Raw genomic sequence first — 20,928 nt, 5'->3', positions numbered from 1 at the left:
AAATATACAAGAATATTCTCAGATAATGCTCCCCTATAGGGGGAGATGAAGGCAAACCAGAGGAAGAAAGTAAGGAGGGAAGCTTAACAATTAGGTACTTGTGTCAGCATTGTATTTACTGAGTATACTCTCATTCCTCCGAACAATGAGGTAGGCACATAAACCCTATTTCCAAATGAGGAAACTGCAACACACAATACAGGGAAATTGGCTGACTCTTTTATGCTATGCTGCCTCTGGTCAGGATTTATTTCTGAATCAACAAATGGTGAGTAAGGAGGCATTAAAATGTTGCCCAGTTGTGACATCCATGCATTTATATTTAAGACCTCAATGAAAGTACTCAAGATCCTATTTCATTCTCAAGACATTGGAAGAATCTCTATCTCACTGAATAATATACACATCAGCTGGTCCCCAAAGCAGAAAGAGCCTCCGATGCTACATATATTAGAATGGACATATTTTCAAAGCTAAAAAACTGAAATGCCTTTTTTTTTTAAGGCGGAGTTTCACTCTTGTGGCCCAGGCCGGAGTGCAATGGTGCAATCTCGACTCACTGCAACCTCTGCCCACTGGGTTCAAGTGATTCTCCTGCCTCAGCCTCCCAAGTAGCTGGGATTACAGGTATGTGCCACCACGCCTGGCTAATTTTTATTTTTTTGTAGAGACAGGGTTTCTCCATGTTGGTCAGGCTGGTCTTGAACTTCCAACCTCAGGTGATCTGCCTGCCTCGGCCTCCCAAGTGCTGGGATTACAGAAGTAAGCCACCACACCTGGCTGAAATGCCTAACAATTTTATGCTACTTCTAGTTGAGAGAGACATTCTTAAAAATGCAATTTGGATGCAGAAACATTGGCATTCTCAGAACACATCGAGTTTTTGGAATTGAAGCTGTCTCAGAAAAATCCAGATGAATAGGGTTCCACACGTATGAAGATGAATTGCATTAGCAAAGCATAATCAAATGTGTATGTTATGTTTTCCTATAGTATTTTATACATATTTACAAGTCCTTAAATTGATTTTTTAAATTGTTATGGTGCTTGGTACACAGGAGTAAAAACATGACCAAAATAGAAAATTGTAAATTTTTGCTCACCTCTTATACAAGGTTGTAAAAAGTTATTACAGATGAAATGTCCACCAGCTTTTCTCCATGTTCACTGAGGTGAAAGTGATGGGAATGGAGCATCAGCAAATTGGAGTAAAGAGAAATTAGAACTAAGATGGCTGGGATGGGGGTTGCAGGGCTGAGAAGCCTTAGGACACATGGCCAAGGGAAAATGGTATAATAGTTTAGATGTTTTAAGAATGATAGGAGCTGCCCTTAGAATGAGATTATTCTGGTGGAGCTTGGAAAACTCCATAGTGTCAGATTCCTGGTCAACTCCAAAGTTTTGACTGAGTACCTGAGTCTCTAAATGCAGTGATGGAAAATGTGGGGGGATATATAACACAGTCTCTACTTTTCAGCAGCTTATAATCTGTGTATAGAGAAATCAAGGAGATGATCATTTGGACTGATGGGGAAGGCTCCGTAAACGGAAGTGGCATTTCTGCTGGAAAGGCATTCCAAGTAATGGCGACTACAAAATCCAAGGGCCCCTTTGGGGTCACTCTGAATCTAAAACACAGCATCAGAATCTTGGCTTCATTTAAATTACATTTAATGGGGAAATGTAGTGGTCTAATGTTAAGAGATTATGTAAGAGGAATGAGGCATTTCATTTTTCTTACCATTTGGTGTCAGTCTCAAATAAATTGCACTAAACTTAGGAAAATAGGCACCCTTGTTAAAAGAGGTCAAGAAAGCAAATTAATTTTTTAAAACATAAAAGTGATGTGTTTCCTTTTAATGAGTATACAAATGATATGACCATTTACCTATGGAGTTGCAAAATAAAAAATTAAAATGACGGAAAGGACACTCACAGAACACCAGGCATTCATTTCACAAACTGTGGGGAAAAGTATGTTTTAAAGATGCATTGTTAATACTTGCCTAAAGATTACTCTTACATATACACAGTGTGACTGCTTTTTGTTTTTTTAAATCAGGGCATTTGATTGTAGAGACTGTGGCCAGCAACATGCCAGAAGAAATAAATTTCTACCAGGTAAAAATGCATGAAGATGAGTGTCTACAGAGAATTGGAGGTGGCTGGGTTCCCCTGGCCCTGCTCCTTTTAAGGACAGAGCTAAAATAACAATAATTTGAGGCTACAAATACATCTGTTTCTGATTTATTTTCTTGGTCTTGTCTTAGCTAAAGTCATTTCTAGATCATGTGCTACAGTATTCAGAGAAGTTATGGAAGGAATTTACACAAAGGGCAAATACATAATTGAATACACGTATAAAAACACATCAATAGAATGTGGATAAAGAACATAGAGAAAAATTCTGATTAGAAGGGAATTGATGGATCTTTCATTTTCTGATTTGTACTACTCACTCCACAGCTGTGTTCAACTACTCTTCTGATTTCAGTTTGTCAAAAGCCCATCCCTTGATCTATCTTCTTGGTTACCTACTGGAGTAACACTGGCATACTCTAAATCTAAAACCAGAGATATATCTATACATTACTTATTCCCTATTTTCCTTCATATGTTAAGTTTTCTAGTGCTAAGCCTGTTATTTTTCTTAAAGAATTGCTTCAGTAGGGTCCAAGATAGAATCTGCTAATTGCTAAGACATGATGTGTTAAATTCGGAAGAGTAATTTTGCACATAGTCTATGCTTAAATAGAAATTCGAAACCATTTACATCTGTTTTCTAGTCATTGTTCTTGCTTTATAAAAGCCATGCGTATGCTTTCCAAGTAAGTTTTTATTTTGCCCATTTTGAACTCTTCCATATATTAAGTTTTTTAAAGCATTCAAAATAGAGATCAAGAACAATTGTGTCCTTTTAGTTGTCTTCTACAGAGAAGAAAAATCAGGTCAGATTAAACTCTTGAACTGTTAGAATTACTGTTTTCCAAACTTGTTTTATAATTTTCTCTTTCAATTTGTAATCGCTTTCCTAAGATCATGCCTTTTTACTTTAGATATCTAAAACATCAGTTTACTAAATACTTGCCTTAGCACGGACCTTTGTGGTTACTTTGTTGAAAATTGTGCTGTAACTTGACACAGTATTAACTACTTCTGATTACTTATCTGGATGTTTGATAATATCTACCTTTCAAGAAAGGAAGACAGTTCAGACACATACTTTGACAAAATTAGGAAACAGCAACATCAGTTCTATGAATATAGGAAAAAATCTGAACAGAGTTGATATTTCTGCCTGGTGTTAGACAGTGTTCTTTAAAGACCACAGACAACATGCACAAATGTAGGAGGAAACAATACATCTGCAGATACTGGCAGACGGCACTACCCGCCAAATTTGGCCAGTTTCTTAAGATAAATAACTTTTCAGTGACGTGCAGGGCTGAAATTACATAAACAACAGAAAATTACTAAGACTTGAGTCTACGAGTTTTGTGGGTTTCAAGATTTTATGCAATCAATATTCTGACATCTGTAACACTGTTTTGTCCCTAAAATGCTGACGCCAGAAACAGTAAGATATTAATGTTTTACTTAATGATTTTTGTTCAAATCTTGAAATAAACTATGATTAATTCTCTGGAATAACCATTATTGAGCCACATTTTTATTTAGGTCATTAAGACAACTATAATCATATCCTTATAAGGAAAAGTTTCATTAAAAATGCTAGAGAGCTCAGCCTCTTTAAAAAACCAATACTTGTAGCTTGTTATATTAATAGTTCTAAATGTCTAAGGCTTATTAAATGAAAATACGCTTAACAGTTTTATCGAGTCTGGGCACTAAGAATTTTAAAAACTGACAATGAAAAATAGCTGAATATTCTGGAAACTTCTGTAAGAGGAAAGGGCATTATCTAGTTACCTTCTTAGTCTATCCCTAGAAATGACTATTTTGCCTAATTCAAATCTTTTAGAGACATTTCCCAGTATAAAATGGTCTTCAGAAGGCTTAAAAACCTGAGAGTATGCAAATAGAAGCTCCCTGCTAATTCTGATTTAGCACATTGGGAATATTTGTCCAAAATTGAGGCAATATTCTTCAGTGGGACTGAAAATCCCTGATAACTAATTTGTAACACTAATCTTTAAAAATACTAGCTCCCCTTTACTTCCCCCTGAATATCAACCAAGTTCTGTGCCATTAATGGAAAGTTAAAACAACAGCTCTGAATAAACTTTGTTAGAGAATGTCTCCCTATCTACCCTTTTGGTAAGTTTTTCTTCCTCTTAATTTCTGAGTATATGTTAACCTGACTGTTTTATTAACATACTGCCAGCTCACCAATTGCTGAAGAAATATCATCATTCGCCCATAAAGAAAAAAATATTCCCAGTGGTCAATTAAAAAAAAGTGCTACCATTTTTCAAATAAGTAGTCTGACATTAAAAAATATAAAAGGATAACTTTATTAAATATACAAATTCAAGAGCATTCAATTTTTAAAAAAGGATTATGGCATAAGAACAGATGAATGGTTATGGTTTATATAGATATATCCTATATTTACCAAATAGGTTAGGTACATATACTGACCTATCAGTTCTCAAAATAACAAAATGAATATATGTCTCTAAACTGTATCTGTATTCTATGACTACTAAATAGGAAATATGTCAGCTGACCCACCCACCAGACTTTTTCTCATAGAAGTTTGATACGCTGTCACTGATACATATCATTTCTGAATATAAACCTCTATCTTGGGTCCTTTTCTACTTTGCCTACTTCATTATCTCTCTTCCCAACCCACCTAAGACTTAGTCAAAACAGGATATAGAGATCTGGATGGCTCTAGGCAGAGGAAAAAATCTCCAACAATATTATCAACTCTCTATTCACTTTTCCTTTCAGCACCTACCTAGTTATATCTAAGATGGTGTGAAAAAACATATAATTCAAAAAAGAAAAGCATCTGGACTATCAATCTTCACCTTGGTCCTGCAGCTTCCCTTATCAACCAGTGTATGTATTATTTTACATTCCCAACTGTAAACACATGCAATATTTAATAAAACATCCAGAAACTTTGTGGTCAGCACCATATAGTTTCTGAGGAGAATGTTTTAGGTAGGGGCAGAGAAGAAGAAAAATCAAGAGAAGCCATTAAGAAAAAATGGCAATTCACACTAAAATGCTTTCATAAAATGTTTTAAAAACGGATAAATTCAACTTTAAGTGATATTTTGCCCCATGACCAACATTTCCTCCTTGTTTTAGTGTTCATAAAAGGCATAAAATATACCTCTAGAAAAGGAAATTATTTTCTTTACTTATAAAATTATTAGAGCACCAGCACCAGGTTGAGTTTTCCCAAAGTATACATAGCTCATAACTCTAAAACAACCTACAAATTGTCTTTTGATTCATTTAATCCTCATCACATCCATTAATTTTAATTAATTAAAACTAAAACTGCTACTTTTTCTGCATATGTCAGTGAAAGGTAACTAGGGAAACTAAAAATGTGATCTAATAGGAACCCACCTAAAATCTACTTAGGTGGGTTTAACTCGAAGATCATGTTAGTCCCAAGAACTATCCCAGGCATTTTAAGTAATCTTAATCTCTATTTTAGAATGGGCCACTAAACACTAAAATGTTAAAATAATTTTTCATCCTGCTGTGGTCTCTAAACAAGAACTTATGGCTATTACAACGTATTCTTTGTTATTCTACCCCTTAATAGTCAGCTTTAATTGAAGACCCATCATCACAAGCTCATATCTTTAAAAAATGGATGCAACAAAGCTTCTTCTGCTGTTATTCTTGAAGCTGGATTTAGATCTAGAAGTTTATCAAGCAGATCGTAAGCTTCATCAGGTACATCATTCCAGCCTTCTAAACTGGTAGTATACTCATCAAAACAATGCCCACAGCTATTATTATCCCCCTTTTTAAATGAACTCCCTGAGTATTGTCCTGGAGGTGTCTGTGTGAGGTGAGAAGCTTTACGGTCAGTCTTCTCTGAAAAAGTTGGTTGATGAGAAGCAGGCCCTTGTAGTGCATCACTTGTTAACTTGGGAGTGTTAGAATCCATACCCCTGAGTCTCTCACAGAGTTTTCTCAAGTCTTGTGCTGGAACTTCTTTGCTACATAATACTGATTTGCCTAAAAGCAAAAGAAGAAAACAACAGAAAAACCGTTTTATTATTTAAATATATCAGAAGCCTCTCTCATGAGGAACATGAAAGTCCAAATATATGCTTTATGGACACACACACACACACAGTGTGAGACAAGAGTACCACATGCTATATTTAAGTTGCAATTCACTATATTTGAATTGCATAGTGGGAGATAAAGTGGGAGACAGTAAGTAGAAAGCAGTGATTTAAGAGCTATGCCAGGTACTCACTTGACTCTGCTAGTTTCTCCAGCCTCAACTTATCATTCTCTATAATCTTTAACTAGCTGCAGCTCCCACAGCCCCACTCTACTTCCTTTCCAGGCTTCTATGCCTTTGACTACATGACTCCTGTCTTTGCCTAGGATGCCCTGCATGCCTTGTGTGTGCCCAGGACATTCTCACTGACATCACCACTCAGTTCAAGAATCACCTCTGAGGCCTGACACCCTCAGAGAAAGTTGACCAGTTTCAGCTTCCATCATATCTTGGAAGGAATTCCATTATTACTTTTGCTATCCTATATATGTCTGTCCATGTACTATACTGTGAGCTCTTTGAAGACAGGAACTGTCTTATTTATCTGTGAACTCCCAAAACCCAGCCTATGCCTGGTACATATTACATGCTCAGTTAATGTCTGTTGGACTGGATAAAATGGCATTATTCATTTCAACAACTCTGTTCAAATGACACATCCTTAGAGATGCTGTTCTTGACCAACCTATCCTAAATGAGCCTCTTCACTACCTTTTTCCTTTTATCTTTCTCAGTACCACTCATTTCTCATAGTACTTATTTGTGTTTTCTTCCTCACTAGAATTTAAGCTCTGTGAAAGCAGACTTGCAACAGTACCTGGCACACATAAAGCCCCAGTAAATATTTCTGAATGAACAAATAAACAATATCAGTTTTTAAAAATATGTTTTTGAAATAACTTCCTGATGTGTTTATTATCAGATGTACAAAAATAAGTTAATCACACAAATGGCAATCATGTATTATTTTTGCCTTGCATTTCCTTATTAAGCAGAAATGTACTAAATGTACTAAACAATAAGTACCACAACTTAGATGCCTTTCTGGGAATGCTGATTGTCAACAAAGTCATTATTACCTTTACATTTTCTGAACTAACTATTGGATTGGTGTATTAAGCCAAGAAAAAAAAAGGGCAGGGGGGAAGGAAACAAAAGGGGAAAAGGGAGAAAACAGAAGAAACAAATTACCAAAAACAAAATGTTGAGGGCACAATATGCCAATCCTTTTTTACTTTTAAATTGATTCTATCATTCCTATTCTCTTTAGAAAATTATAGCCAGAGGGGAATACTCATATAGTTGTATTCCTTTATTAGCTTGTTCTGAAGTCATAAAATAATTAGTAGTACATGTTATAGCATGTCACCAAGTTACACAATATGATTTTTTTGTATGACCAAAAAGAGGGTTCATTTAAAATATTCAGGAAAAATAAACTAACACAATCAGTCAACATATTTTGCTACAGACTACTATGTGTCAGGAATTTGTTTCAGCTTAAGACTTTTCTTTTTAATTTATTCAACACAATTCGCTGTGTACTTAATGACAACCACAATGGAGCCAGGTCTAAGGGCTGAGGACAGTGGAGTAGGTTACAGGTAAGAGAAGTAAAGGTGCTCTCACTGCCATTCTCAGCCAAGTCATTTCGTTAGGTTACAAAGGGGAACACAGTGGTGTTTGTTGAAATTTTGAGGCTTTTATACTCAGTCCAAAGTTATAGTAAGATCTGACTAAAATAACTACAGATGTCATACTAATAGAACTGAGACAAGTGCTATGGCATTATTTATTTGAGATGGAGTCTCACTCTGTCGCCAGGCTGGAGTGTAGTGGCTCGATCTCAGCTCATTGCAACCTCTGCCTCCTGAGTTCAAGCGATTCTCCCGACTCAGCCTCCTAAGTAGCTGAGACCACAAATGCGTGCCACCATGCCCAGCAAATTTTTGTATTTTTAGTAGAGATGGGTTTCACCATGTTGACCAGGATGGTCTCAATTTCCTGACCTCATGATCCACCCACCTCGGCCTACCAAAGTGCTGGTATTACAGGCGTGAGCCACCGCACCCAGGCCTATTTTTTTTTTTTTTTTAACATATGAGAACAAGTATTACAATGATAAATCTCTAAAAGCTCTTGCTTGCTGTCATGGTACTTGATCTGGAGTATTTTTGTGTCAGATGTTGTACTTCCATTGCTGGCCCTGATTATAACTTGGATTACCAAATGGGAGAGATTCAAGCTCTTCAGTAAAATATTTTGGTGTTGGCTAATAGCCTTTATGTTCCTAAACGTCTCACAAAGTTAGTTAATAGTAGATGAAAGTTTTCTCAGTTGAGAATAAACAAACTTGTTATGATTATTATTATGTACGAATACCATTTCTAAGATATCAATCTTGCTTTCCATTCATGATTACTTTTCCCTTGTATGTCCTACAATAGGTACAAGATAGTTAAAAACTGTGGACTGACTTTGCTGTAGAAGCATATTTTTGCAAGCCTCTATTAACATGAGGCTTTCTTCACAACCACCACTAAGTTTTTCTTGTATATTAGACCATATCACTGGTGCCTAAGCAAAGGTAGCAATTTTTGCAGTGGTTCTTAAAACACCAGTAGTTTCTTAGTCAAAATCACTTGTTTTTTTCAAACTAACAAGACTGGAGCCTTCCTAAGTATCTTACTTTTCTGAATCATGTTTTCCAAGAATGGGTAGAGTGAGCAGGCATATGTATTTCTTAAAGATTCGCAGATAATTCTGACATGCAACCCCAGTTAAGACACAATGATCCTGGGGCTGAGCACAAGGCAGCCCAGCTACTCTGGAGGTAGGCTGGCGGAAACTTTGTCCCCTGAGGTGTTCCATATTGTGTGGTAGTAAGCTGACTCAATCATACTTCTTCCTTGGGAAAATATTAACTATAATTGAGCTTGGAAAATAAACATTAAATGGGCATTTGAGTTCAGGATGTTGGCCAGAGCAAGGCTGAGATAATTCTCACATGCCCTCTGAAGTACACTGCATCTCCCAGTCTTGAAGAACTTGTATGGCTGAGTTGACATCCATGTCCAATATATGCTTACAATAATATTCCATCAGTTGAGACCTTCTATGCATTTTGCTTCTCTGCTACCCTAAACCCACACAACCTGACAACACACATTTCTACTCTCTTCCCCAGTCCTTATTACACTGTATTAACAATTAACTGTTTGTTAGTATAGCCTATGATCATTTAAGGCAAGGACACTCTAAGTACCAAGACGTAGTGCATCTGATGCTTAAAATACAATAAAACATATTATTAAAGACATTTATGTAATGAAAGTGAAACCATAACTAAAAGGAGTTAAGATTTTACTCCTTATTCTTTTAAGATTACAAAGGCAAACTTTAAATATTGCAATAGTGTATTACTTTGTGTTTAAAAAGATTAAGTGATTATATGTATAGAGAAGTGATGATAAATTTATTTTTAAGCAACTGAAGAATTTTCTACTTAATATTAGAACTTTATCAAGACTAAATGTTTATTTGTAAAGAGAGTTTCACAATAATTTATTAAGCAATTTGTAGGAGATAATCAAAGGCATTTGTTTTGTTCTGTAATACAAAACTGCTTACCAAAAGTTTTAGCAGCTTGGATAGTTTCTCTGGATCCCCGAATTGTCATAATTTGGGCCAAAGCAGTTAAATCATCACTTGCTTTATAAAATGGATATCGTCCACTAAGCAAAGAAAGAAATATGACACCTGCAGACCACATGTCGATTGCTGTAATAGAAGATAAATTTTAAAAATAAATTTCAAATTTCAAATATATAATTTTATTATCTAAATCAATAGTCCTGAACATTTACTATGCGTTAGAATCACCTTGGGAGCCTTAAAAAATTCAGATGCTCAGACCCAGAGATTTTGATTGCACAGTTCTGAAGTAGTTCAATGTTTTAAAAAAGTTCCTCAGGTGATTTTAATGTGCAACCAGGATTAAGAATCCTCACTGCAAAATATAATGTTTCCTTCTAGAGCAACATTTGGTACATTTAAAAGGATATTTAGTCATTAGGAAACACTAAGTAAATGCACATTTTATAAGATCAAAAGGAATCCAAAAATAGCTATGTGTGGAAAAAATCTGGATGGTCCTCAAGTATTACATACCATAGCGGTCAAAGTGCTTTCATTTTAGTGAAAAGTAATGAACTTAGAAGTTCTTCTTCAGCTGACACTAGCACTAACTACTGCTCTAGAAACTTTTAAAAAATTATATTTTTGTGCGGTTGTGAAGACCTTAATTTTTGTGAGTACAGAGTAGATGTATATATTGATGAGGCATATGAGATGTTTTGATACAGGCATGCCATGTGTAATAATCACATCCTGAAAATAGGGTATCCATTCCCTCAAGCATGTATCCTTTGTATTACAAACAATTCAATTATCTTTTTTTTTTCTTTTTTTTTGAGACAGGGTCTCATTCTGTAGCCCAGGCTAGAGTGCAGTGGAGCCATCTCAGCTCACGGCAACCTCTGCCTCCCAGGTTGAAGCAATTCTCGTGCTTCAGCCTCTTGAGTAGCTGAGATTACAGGCACGTGTCACCGTGACCAGCTAATTTGTTTTTTCTTTTTGCAGTTTTAGTAGAGACAGGGTTTTGCCATGTTGGCCAGGCTGGTCTCAAGCTCCTGGGCTCAAGTGATCTGCCTGCCTTGGCTTCCCAAAGTGCTGTTTTAGTTATTTAAAAATGTACAATTAAATTATGATTGACTATAGTCCCCCTGTTGTGCTATCGAATACTACGTCTTATTCATCCTTTTTTTTTTTTTTTTTTTGAGGTCTGGCTCTGTTGCCCAGGCTAGAGTGTGGTGGTGTGATCTCTCAGCTCACTGCAACCTCCATCTCCCAGCCTCAAGTGATCCTCCCACTTCAGCCTCCTGAGTAGCTGGGACGAGTGTACAGCTACTTTTTTGTATTTTTGGTAGAACAGGGGTCTACCATGTTGCCCAGACTGGTCTCGAGCTCCTGAGCTCAAGCAATCCACCTGCCTTGGTCTCCCAAAGTGCTGGGTTATTCTTTTTTTTTTTTTTGAGACGGAGTTTCACTCGTTACCTAGGCTGGAGTGCAATGGCGCAATCTCGGCTCACCGGAACCTCCACCTCCTGGGTTCAGGCAATTCTCCTGCCTCAGCCTCCTGAGTAGCTGGGATTACAGGCACGCGCCACTATGCCCAGCTAATATTTTGTAGTTTTAGTAGAGACGGGGTTTCACCATGTTGACCAGGATGGTCTAGATCTCTTGACCTCGTGATCCACCCGTCTCGGCCTCCCAAAGTGCTGGGATTACAGGCGTGAGTGACCGTGCCCGGCCATTTTTTTATAACTAGTTTTTGTACCCATTAGCCATCCCCACATCCCCCACACCCTCCCACTACCCTTCTCAGCCTCTGGTAACCATCTTTCCTCTCTCTATGGGTTCAACTGTTTTAATTTTTAGATCCCACAAATAAGTGAGAACATGCAATGCTTGCCTTTTGGTGCCTGGCATATTTCACTTAACATAATGATCTCTAGTTCCATGCATGTTGTTACAAATGACAAGATCTTCTTTTTCATGGCTGAATAGTACTCCATTGTGTGTAAGTACATTTTCTTCATCCATTTATCTGTTGGTGGATACTTAAGTCGCTTCTAAATTTTGGCTATTATGAACAGGGCTACAACAAACATGGGAGTGCAGATACCTCTTTGGTACATTGATATCCTTTCTTTTGGGTATATACCCAGCAATGGGATTGATGGATCATGTAGTAGCTCTATTTTTTAGTTTTCTAAGGAAATCCAAACTGTTTTCCATAGTGGTTGTGCTAATTTACATTCCCACTATAGGAAGTTTAATCTTCTGACTTCTGGCAGTTAAAGATCATGACCAGCTCAACTTCTTGTTAAAAAGCTCCTTTTTTTTTTTCTTTTAAGGGACGTCTCTTCTAATTGTTGACCTCCTAGTATCCCCAGGTTATATGCTCTCTATTCCTTTGGCTACTGTATCACTTGCCTGCCTTCCTTTCTTTTCCTTTCTCTCTCTTTGAGATGAGATGAAGTTTCACTTTTGTTGTCCAGGCTGGAGTGCAATGGTGGGATCTCAGCTCACCACAACCTCTGCCTCCTGGGTTCAAGAGATTCTTCTGCCTCAGCCTCCCAAGTAGCTGGGATTACAGGTGTGCACCACTCATACCCGGCTAATTTTTGTATTTTTAGTAGAGAAGGGGTTTCACCACGTTGGCCAGGCTGGTCTCAAACTCCTGACCTCAGTGATCCGCCCATCTCAGCCTCCAAAAGTGCTGGGATTACAGCATGAGAAACTGCACCCAGCCAAAATTAAACTTTTTTAGTTTCCTGTATGCTGCTTCTTGAGTTCCTTGGCTCATGCCTCTATGCTAACTTCTCAGCCCAATTTACATTCTAAGTGGTCATTTCTTTCATGAATTTCCTTCTATAATCTGTTTGGGTTAGGATTTAGATACTCCTTGAATACCTTGTATAAGTTTTATTACCATACTCAACAAGTTACTTTGTAATCATCTGACGGTGTGTCTTGACTAGAGTGTGCACAGATGATCTCATTTGTTTGTTTATTTTATCATTGGCAAGTAAGAACAGACATACAATGAATGAATGCATTTCTTCAAAGCCCAGAACTCAAGTGAATAGCAGGATTCATCTATTCATTCAAGATGTTTCCTGGATTCCAGCTCCATGATAATTTGTAGATTGTGGAACACTTTTTTCTTTTTCAAAACCTAATTGATATTACATTGTTTATTATGTAATAACAAAAATTTTAATCATCAAACACAATTGTACCTACATCATAGGAAACTTTGTGGTATTAAGCAAGCAAATAAAATGCTTTAAGTCTTTGGCTGGCAAAAACTATTAAACATAACTTTTCCCCCACAAAGGTGATGTCAATAAAATTCCATAGATTACACATTTCGCATATTTATTTATAAGATGGTAAGATCATCTTGTAAATAAATATGTGAAATGTAATCTATAGAAAAAACTTAAAAAACAGGCAAAATTGGGATTAAAAACCTTCATAAAAAATAACATTAGTTCAAAAATAGGGATGCCACACTGCTAGAACTGCTTACGTAACTTAATTAAAAGCAGAAGAGATCAAATATTACTCATAAATAGACAGAGATCATAAAATAAAATACAACCGGGACAATCCATTTTAATTGGGTTCTGTATTTCCAGTACAACATACCTGTAGTTTGATTGGGGCACTTTGTCAAGACCTCTGGTGCTCTGAATCCTGGTGTACCTGCCCTAGGGGCAACCTGCTGACGCCTTATGATGAAATAAGATTTCTCTAGTTATGTTAAAGTTGAACTATTTAAGTCTAAAAAATAACATTCATCAATTTAGTTCAGAGTAAATTTTGCCTTGATAACTATATAATAAGTATTACTATAAAGTGATAATCTAGTGTGATAAAAATTCTAGGTTTTGCTTCTACTGTTTTTTTACCCCCTCTACTAATTCCCCAGACTTATTCCAGAAAGGTTTTAAAGTAACTTCCAAGAATATAAAGTATCAGTAGATAATAAGAGCCATAATAGAAAAAGAGAACTCAACAGCAATTCACAGGTATAAAAATTCATTTCTATTTGGGTAACTGATCACAGATATATATTTGAGTTAATCAGGAAAGGCTTTAGGAAAGCCAAGTCTTGAAGGAAAGGGAGAAATTTATGAGTCAAAGAGATGGGGGTGGGAGTAAGAGAGGAGCTCTACTGTTTGGTTCTGGTTACCCCACATAAGTGAGAATAAAGAGAGAAAACAGGAAAGATGACATCAGCAAGCAAAATGTGTGATTCTAAGCTTCTAAAAAAGCCACTCCCTCCCAGTTATCTGTATATAAGAGCAAATGTGCTTTCCAGAGTATATCCATATTAAATGAATAATATATGAAAACTGTTTAACATTTGCTCTTCAAGACACTACTGTTCTGCATCGAGGCCCACTGTAGTTCACTGATCTGTGTTGCTCTCCTGCACTCACTAAATCAATTATCCGCACAAATCAATGCAATTTCTAATCTTGTCTGGCAGCATGCTGGTGATTTTATGACACCATCAAAACACATTACCTTGAAAGGCAAATACTACAAACTTTATCTGTTGCATAGCAGTCACAGGTCAGGCTAGCTGGGCAAGAACTGGCAGTTTTCCTTATCACACCGCTATTCATAACTTTTGTAGAAATGGCCTTCTTTTTTGTTGCTAACTTTCTAGACAGTACATCCACAGTCTTTGACTGCTTCATGAGCTGTAAAAGAAAAGTCTTATTTTTCTATTTTTATGACATTTAACATGATGGCCTAAAATGCTAGTATGGCAAAAAGCAATAGCGGAAGCATAACTTTAAAAACTGCTGAATGGCTACTAGACTGCAAATAAAACAGCTGTCTATTAAACGTTGTCTATTAAAATGTTTAAGTTCTTCCTGGGTTTTTTCTGTAAAGTCGCCTTACATTAAAATTTACTAATTAGTCCTAGCTTGGCCAGCATTTTACTTATACTTACTTTATTAGAACTTTTCCTGATATATTGTGAAAATATAAAACAGTTATGTTCTAGTGTCTAACTCCATTTCAGAACTGTAAACTGCACAAGTACATTGGCTAAAATCACAGTTTTAATTTGTTGTTCATGCTGTCTAGCTATCACAGATATCGTAAGTCAATCTGAAATCATGTACGTTGTTGACAATTTTGTTAACTTTACAAACATCTTTACACTAACAACTATGTGTCAGAAGAGTTAGCTAGATGTAGGGAGCTCACACTCTAGCGATGACAGAAAAGCCCTTAATGTTCTAAATGTTCCTCTAGAGAAAGAGCAGTAATAGCTAACCAAAAATGAGGAAAAATTCCACCAGAAAAGTTCAGAAAAAAACCGGAGAAAACAAGTTTTGACTAAATGCTCACAGCAGCAATACCTTCTGCCAAAGCCAAACTCTACTTTAAAAAATTTCTGATACTAAATGTTAATCTAGTTATTACCTAAAATTCTCTTCAGTGTATGACTGACTGACCATTGCACTATTAAGCTACATTACTTACTTTCACTGCAGGGCTCTCATGTGAAATGGAGCTGTGTATATTGAAATTTCTTTCTCCAAAAACAGAGCGCTGGACAGAAAGGCCTACAGATCCCTCCTACAATACCAACAAAAACAAGGAAAATAAGGATTATATCTGTAACACTTTCTGCCAGCTGTACTCTGCCATAGTTTTGAAAGAGTTAAATGAGATGAAACAAAAACAGCTGCATCCAAGTCATTCTCAGGCACCAAACCACTTCTGTGAAAGGAGAAAAGTCTAGACAGAACTCAACACCCATACAATGTTATCATAGTCCACAAATATATATAACTAAAAAAAATTCAAAAACCACCTGCATGGATGTTACATTTTGCTGTGCAGCTAAAATGGAGATAGACACTTCAGAATTTCTCCCTTATAACTAATCCTTTCTTTTAAAAAGGATAATTAATATGAACTTTTTAACATGCAGGGAAAATGTAATATTTTCCATTTTTGTCATAAAATATAGTTTCATAATAGTTAATGTCAGATATTATACACTGACAAAGTAAATTTTAGTTTTAAAATAGTAAGCAAAATTATTCAGTACAAATCTTAGTGAAAATTTAATCAATACATACAACAAATGTAAAAAAAAAAAGTGTTTTAAATTACAAGTAGTATCCTAGTATTGTATCTCCCTCTGTTGGTTGAAGGAGTATATTTCTAAAACAGTGTCAGTATTTAAGAAATAAAAGAGAACCTTTCCATCTTTTCCTTGTTTAATCTGAGTTTGTGCATTTGTGTAGGGTCTTTTAACAGAAGCTTTTGTGGTGGACTGCTGATCCAGCTCCTTAGGTACAGGGCCACTCAATGGAATCTTGTTTCCTGTTATTACATGGGGTTTGTTTTGTGAACACCTTTCCTGCTGAGCTTCTGACTGGACAAATTTAAGAAGCTCTATTTTCGTATCATGGGTTCCTTGGGCCAAACCAAAGTCTACCAAGGCGTACCTAAGAGACAAAATTAAGCATTTTTACTTATCTGTTAACAATTAAAGCTTAGTAACATTGTAATACTCTCAAGCCATCCTCATAAAAACTGTAATTTTTGGCAGGAATCAATTAGGAATTTATAGCATTCTGTTGTTTTTTGGGGGGAGGAATTTAAAAAAAATTAAGTTTTCCAGACAAAGTAAGAATTTAATAGCTAACAAGGATTTAAAATTAAGATTTATCCCACAATCAATCAAATTTTCTTTTTCCAGTGGTCTGTGTTAATAAGGCAGAAGAGGAATACATAACATAAACACAATCCTTTGTTGATGGTGGCAGAGATGGCATCATAACGGATAATTTCTAGTTAAGCAAGTTTAAAAAAATTAAAATCATGGTTTTAAAATCTGATTCTATTAAAGAAAATTAAAAAGTCAGGAGTATAAAAGCCCAAGAAAGAAGTTATAATCTTACGCCATTCAATACGAACCATTACATAAATAGAGGTATTTGTTATTTTCAGCTTATAATTTCTCTATAATTATAATCAGCATTAAACGGTATACATAAAAATAAAACCTTTGTGTTAAAACAGGAAATTGGCTATCATGTGGTCCAATCCCCTCACTTACTAGAAAAGAAAAATGAAGTCCAGAGAGAGATAAGAGACTTGTCTAAGGTCAAAAATTACTAGACTCTTTCTAAGTCTCTTAATTCAGTGCTATTTCCCCTGAACCATGGTACATCTAATAATGTATCTTGTTCCACGAATACAATTCTAATTATCTTCTTCACCACATTTCCCTTCCCCATCACAATGAAACTTTGAAACAGAAATAATGTGTATGGCTGTTGTAGTATTTTACATTAAGTCTAAGAGATATAGGTCAGAGGATACAAAGTTGCAGATATGTAGGATAAATAAATCTAGACCTAATGCACACTCTGAAGACTACAGGTAATAAAACTGTACTGTATATGGAATTCATGCTAAATAAGTAAATTTTAGCTGCTGTTGCCATAAAAACAAAAACAAAATGGATAACATAAATATTTGCTTCACAATAGTAACCTTTTTACTATCTTTATACTTTTTTACTAACATCATGTTCAGTACCTTACAATAGACAATAACTTTTTTTTAAAAAAAGAGAAATAGGGTAAATATTTTCTGGCAACTCTTCATACTTACTTTTTCAAGCGCCTATTATATAAAAAATTGCTGGGCTTAACATCACGGTGAACAATACCAAACTGATGAATGCGCTTCAAAGCCTTGAACAGATTAAACATATATTCCCGTACTTCTTGAAAGGAAAGAGAATTCAAAATGTCCTAAAATAAAGTTGTGAATGAAATGAATTATAAATACTGTCTTCAATTAAATATTTAGCTAATAAAAATTCAAGAAATATTAAAACCTACCAAAAACGACTCATGCTCCAGATATGGCATAGCAATAACCACATGATCATTCTTCCTAAAGCAGTATTTAACTCCCATGACATTATCTTGCCCCCTAGTGGAAAAAGGCACAATGAACTTTTAGAGAAAAGGTCAGAGGAACTGAAACATATGCCTAAACAATATAATTTTAGCAATGCATACATATTGGTAAAAAACTGACTTAAAATCATCATCACGTAATATAAACACAAGTGACTTGTGTTCCTATGTTAAAGTTTTCTTTTAAAACAAAAATAGCACCAGTTTTTAGGTTACTATAATAATTCAAATGAGGTAATTATAGTTTTAACTGGGGAAGTAGCAGAGTGAGAAAAAAGGGAAAAGATGAATAAGAACAAATTAATAAGACTCAGCAGATAAGATGGTAACAGTAATAAATAAATAAAGGTCACTAAACTAATAGAGCCAGGATTTGAACTCAGGCATTTTGCTCCTGATATATGCTCTTAATCACTATGCTACACTGCTTCATAAAAGAGGAAAATAGGACAAAGGTGATTTCCATGATTTTGAACCGAGTAAGAAAATAGAGATATCAACAAAATAAATAGAGAAACCAGTAAAAGAAGCATCTAAAATTGGACCTCATCATTTTGATAGAGATATCTAGATAAAGGACAAACCTTAAGTGAGAAGAGAAGTGAGAGTATCTGAAGAGAAGTGATACCTAGAGATATGAAAATTAACAGAAAGAAAAGAAAACTAAGCTTGGAAGAAGACAAGTTAGAGAGCAAAATAAGAAAGGAATTTTGAAGGAAGAGTTATCAACATGGAAGTCAAAGACAATAACAACTGAGGTAAGGTTTTTAGTTTGGCAAAGAGTAATTAACTGGTAATTTTTCAGAGAGTAATTTAAGTGGAAAGGAAGAAACATAACAGAAGAAAAATGTAACACAGTGGAAGGTGAGCCTAAAGGCAATTTGCCTGACTGCATTGTCAGATCAGAGGAAGGCATTTTTAGTGTGTACTTTTTTGAAGCACAGAGAAAGAAAAAGTGGTAGAGGGAGACAGTTAAAGTATGGAAAAAGGATTGATCACATTTAGGGTATAAGAACGTATGCAAGCATTCTTTACAGAGGCCATTTCATTTTCTTGTCTTCTATAATATGCAGAAGGTGAAACAAACAGGTTTATTTATTCATTCAATATTGAGTGGGCACTGTTACTTGCTGTTAGGGATTATAGACATTAGTGATGCAATGGTGAATAAAATTTACACAGTTTTTGGCCTCATGGAGTTTACTATCTAGTGACAATACAGATAATAACAAGGTAATTTATAATGACAGATTATGGTAAGGGCTTTGAAAGAAATCAAAAGACGCTGTGAAAACAACAAAAAAATAGGAGAATCTAACTTAATTCAGAGAACACATCTTTCAAGCAGTGCTACTCTTTTTTTTTTTCTCCTTAGAGACAAGGTCTCATTTTGTTGACCAGGCTGGATGGAGTGCAGTAGTGTGATCACAGGTCACTGCAGCCTCGAACTCCTGGGTGCAAGTGATCCTCCTACCTCAGCCTCCCAAGTAGCTGGGACTACAGCTGTGTGCCAGCATGCCTGGCTAACTTTTAAGTTTTTTGTACAGATGGGATCTTGTTATGTTGCCTAGGCAGGTCTCAAACTCTTAGCTTCAAATAATCCTTCCAAAGTGCTGGGATTACAAGCATGAGCTACTGCGCCTAGTTTCACTCTTGCTCAGATCAAAAGATGAAGGGTCAGCAGGCAAAGACAGGGAGAACTCTTCCCAGATGAGGAAACAGTCTGGGCAATGGCCCTGAGGTAAGAAAGCTATTGAAACAAATCTGAGAAACGGAGAAATGGAGCACAGTGAGGGAGGTGGGAAGATGGGCATAAGAAGGTTGAATTTTTTTTCAAACTACACAATGAAACACCATTGAAAGATTTTAAGTGGTGGAATTAATGACCCAATTTAAGTTATATACATATGTATTTTATATTTTGAAGATCATTCTGGCTGCTGTGTGAAGATAGAATTAAGGGGAGAAAGAAGAAGCAGGCTACAGTAGTAGTCTACGCTTCAGCTGAGGTAGTGGCAGAGAAAATACAAAGCCATGGATGAACTTCTAGACATATTTTAGAAGCAAAACGGCTAGGACTTAGTGATTAATGTGGTTTAGGAGAGAAACAGAGAAAATGAAGATGATTTCTAGGTTTCTGGCCTGAACAAGTGTGTAGATTGGGCCACTTGCAGAGATGGGTAGATAAAATATTTGCTGTGGTGGGGTTTTTTGTTTTTTTGTTTTTGGCATGTTAAGGTTTAGTTTTAGCATATTAGGTTTGAGATATTTATCAGGCACCAAGTGGAAATGTTAAATAGGCAGGTGGATATATACAAACCTGTAGTTAAGATAAAAGGTCTGAGATTAACTATATACTTTTGGGAATCATTACTTTATACCCTGTGGAAATGGAGGACACTAAAGCAAATACAGAGAAACCCAAGAGCAAGCATGAGGAACTCCAACATTTAGGGGTCAGGTAGAAGTGGAAGAGCTGGCAGACACTGAAAATGAAAGGCCAAATGAGGGAAGAAAAAAGCAAGAAGGGTGTGGCAGTACCAAAGTCAAGACAAGGTTTCAAGTCAATTGTGTTAAATGGTGCTTAGAGTAATAGTTGACTCTCTAAGTTTCCAGTTTAATACAGAGGAGAGCAGCCACAATGAGTATGTAGTGAAAGGGAGGTGTGGAATGAAAACAATGTATGTAAATAATTTTTGAGAAGTCTGGCTGTAAAGGGGAGCAAAGAAATGATGGAGCATGTGGAAGAAGGAGGGCAGTTTAGGAGGATGAGATACTAGATCATGTCCATATGTTGACAGAAATGACCTAGCAGAGAGAAACCATATCAGATGATTCTGTTATTCTAAATAAAATATTAGATGAGGTTGTCAATAGCTGGGGAAATGTGAAATATGAGTTACCTACATTTACAAAATAATGTAAACCATGAAAGCCAAGGTTTATGATTTGGCAGGAGGGTTACAAAAAGCAGGGATAGGCCGGGCGCGGTGGCTCAAGCCTGTAATCCCAGCACTTTGGGAGGCCAAGGCGGGTGGATCACGAGGTCAAGAGATCAAGACCATCCTGGTCAACATGGTGAAACCCCGTCTC

General features: G+C 36.1%; 1 protein-coding gene across 4 annotated transcripts in view; it reads right to left on the bottom strand.

The window, feature by feature from the left end:
* Window positions 1-4,461: 4,461 nt before the first annotated feature.
* CDC7 (cell division cycle 7) overlaps window positions 4,462-20,928 on the bottom strand; it is a 25,482-nt gene continuing 9,015 nt past the window's right edge. For all 4 annotated transcript variants that reach the window (XM_017544132.2, XM_017544135.2, XM_037744128.1 and 1 more), the window contains exons 5-12: window positions 17,755-17,848; window positions 17,522-17,664; window positions 16,098-16,347; window positions 15,371-15,466; window positions 14,396-14,574; window positions 13,511-13,593; window positions 9,863-10,012; window positions 4,462-6,177 (exon numbers count right to left, since the gene is read on the bottom strand). In XM_017544132.2, coding sequence (XP_017399621.1) covers window positions 5,780-6,177; window positions 9,863-10,012; window positions 13,511-13,593; window positions 14,396-14,574; window positions 15,371-15,466; window positions 16,098-16,347; window positions 17,522-17,664; window positions 17,755-17,848 — 1,393 coding nt within the window. In that variant the 3' untranslated portion in view covers window positions 4,462-5,779. The remainder of the gene's footprint in view (window positions 6,178-9,862; window positions 10,013-13,510; window positions 13,594-14,395; window positions 14,575-15,370; window positions 15,467-16,097; window positions 16,348-17,521; window positions 17,665-17,754; window positions 17,849-20,928) is intronic.

This window comes from Cebus imitator, unplaced genomic scaffold (assembly GCF_001604975.1).
Source record: "Cebus imitator isolate Cc_AM_T3 unplaced genomic scaffold, Cebus_imitator-1.0 Scaffold166, whole genome shotgun sequence".
Taxonomy (NCBI): domain Eukaryota; kingdom Metazoa; phylum Chordata; class Mammalia; order Primates; family Cebidae; genus Cebus; species Cebus imitator.
This window is presented reverse-complemented; position numbering and strand designations above follow the sequence as displayed.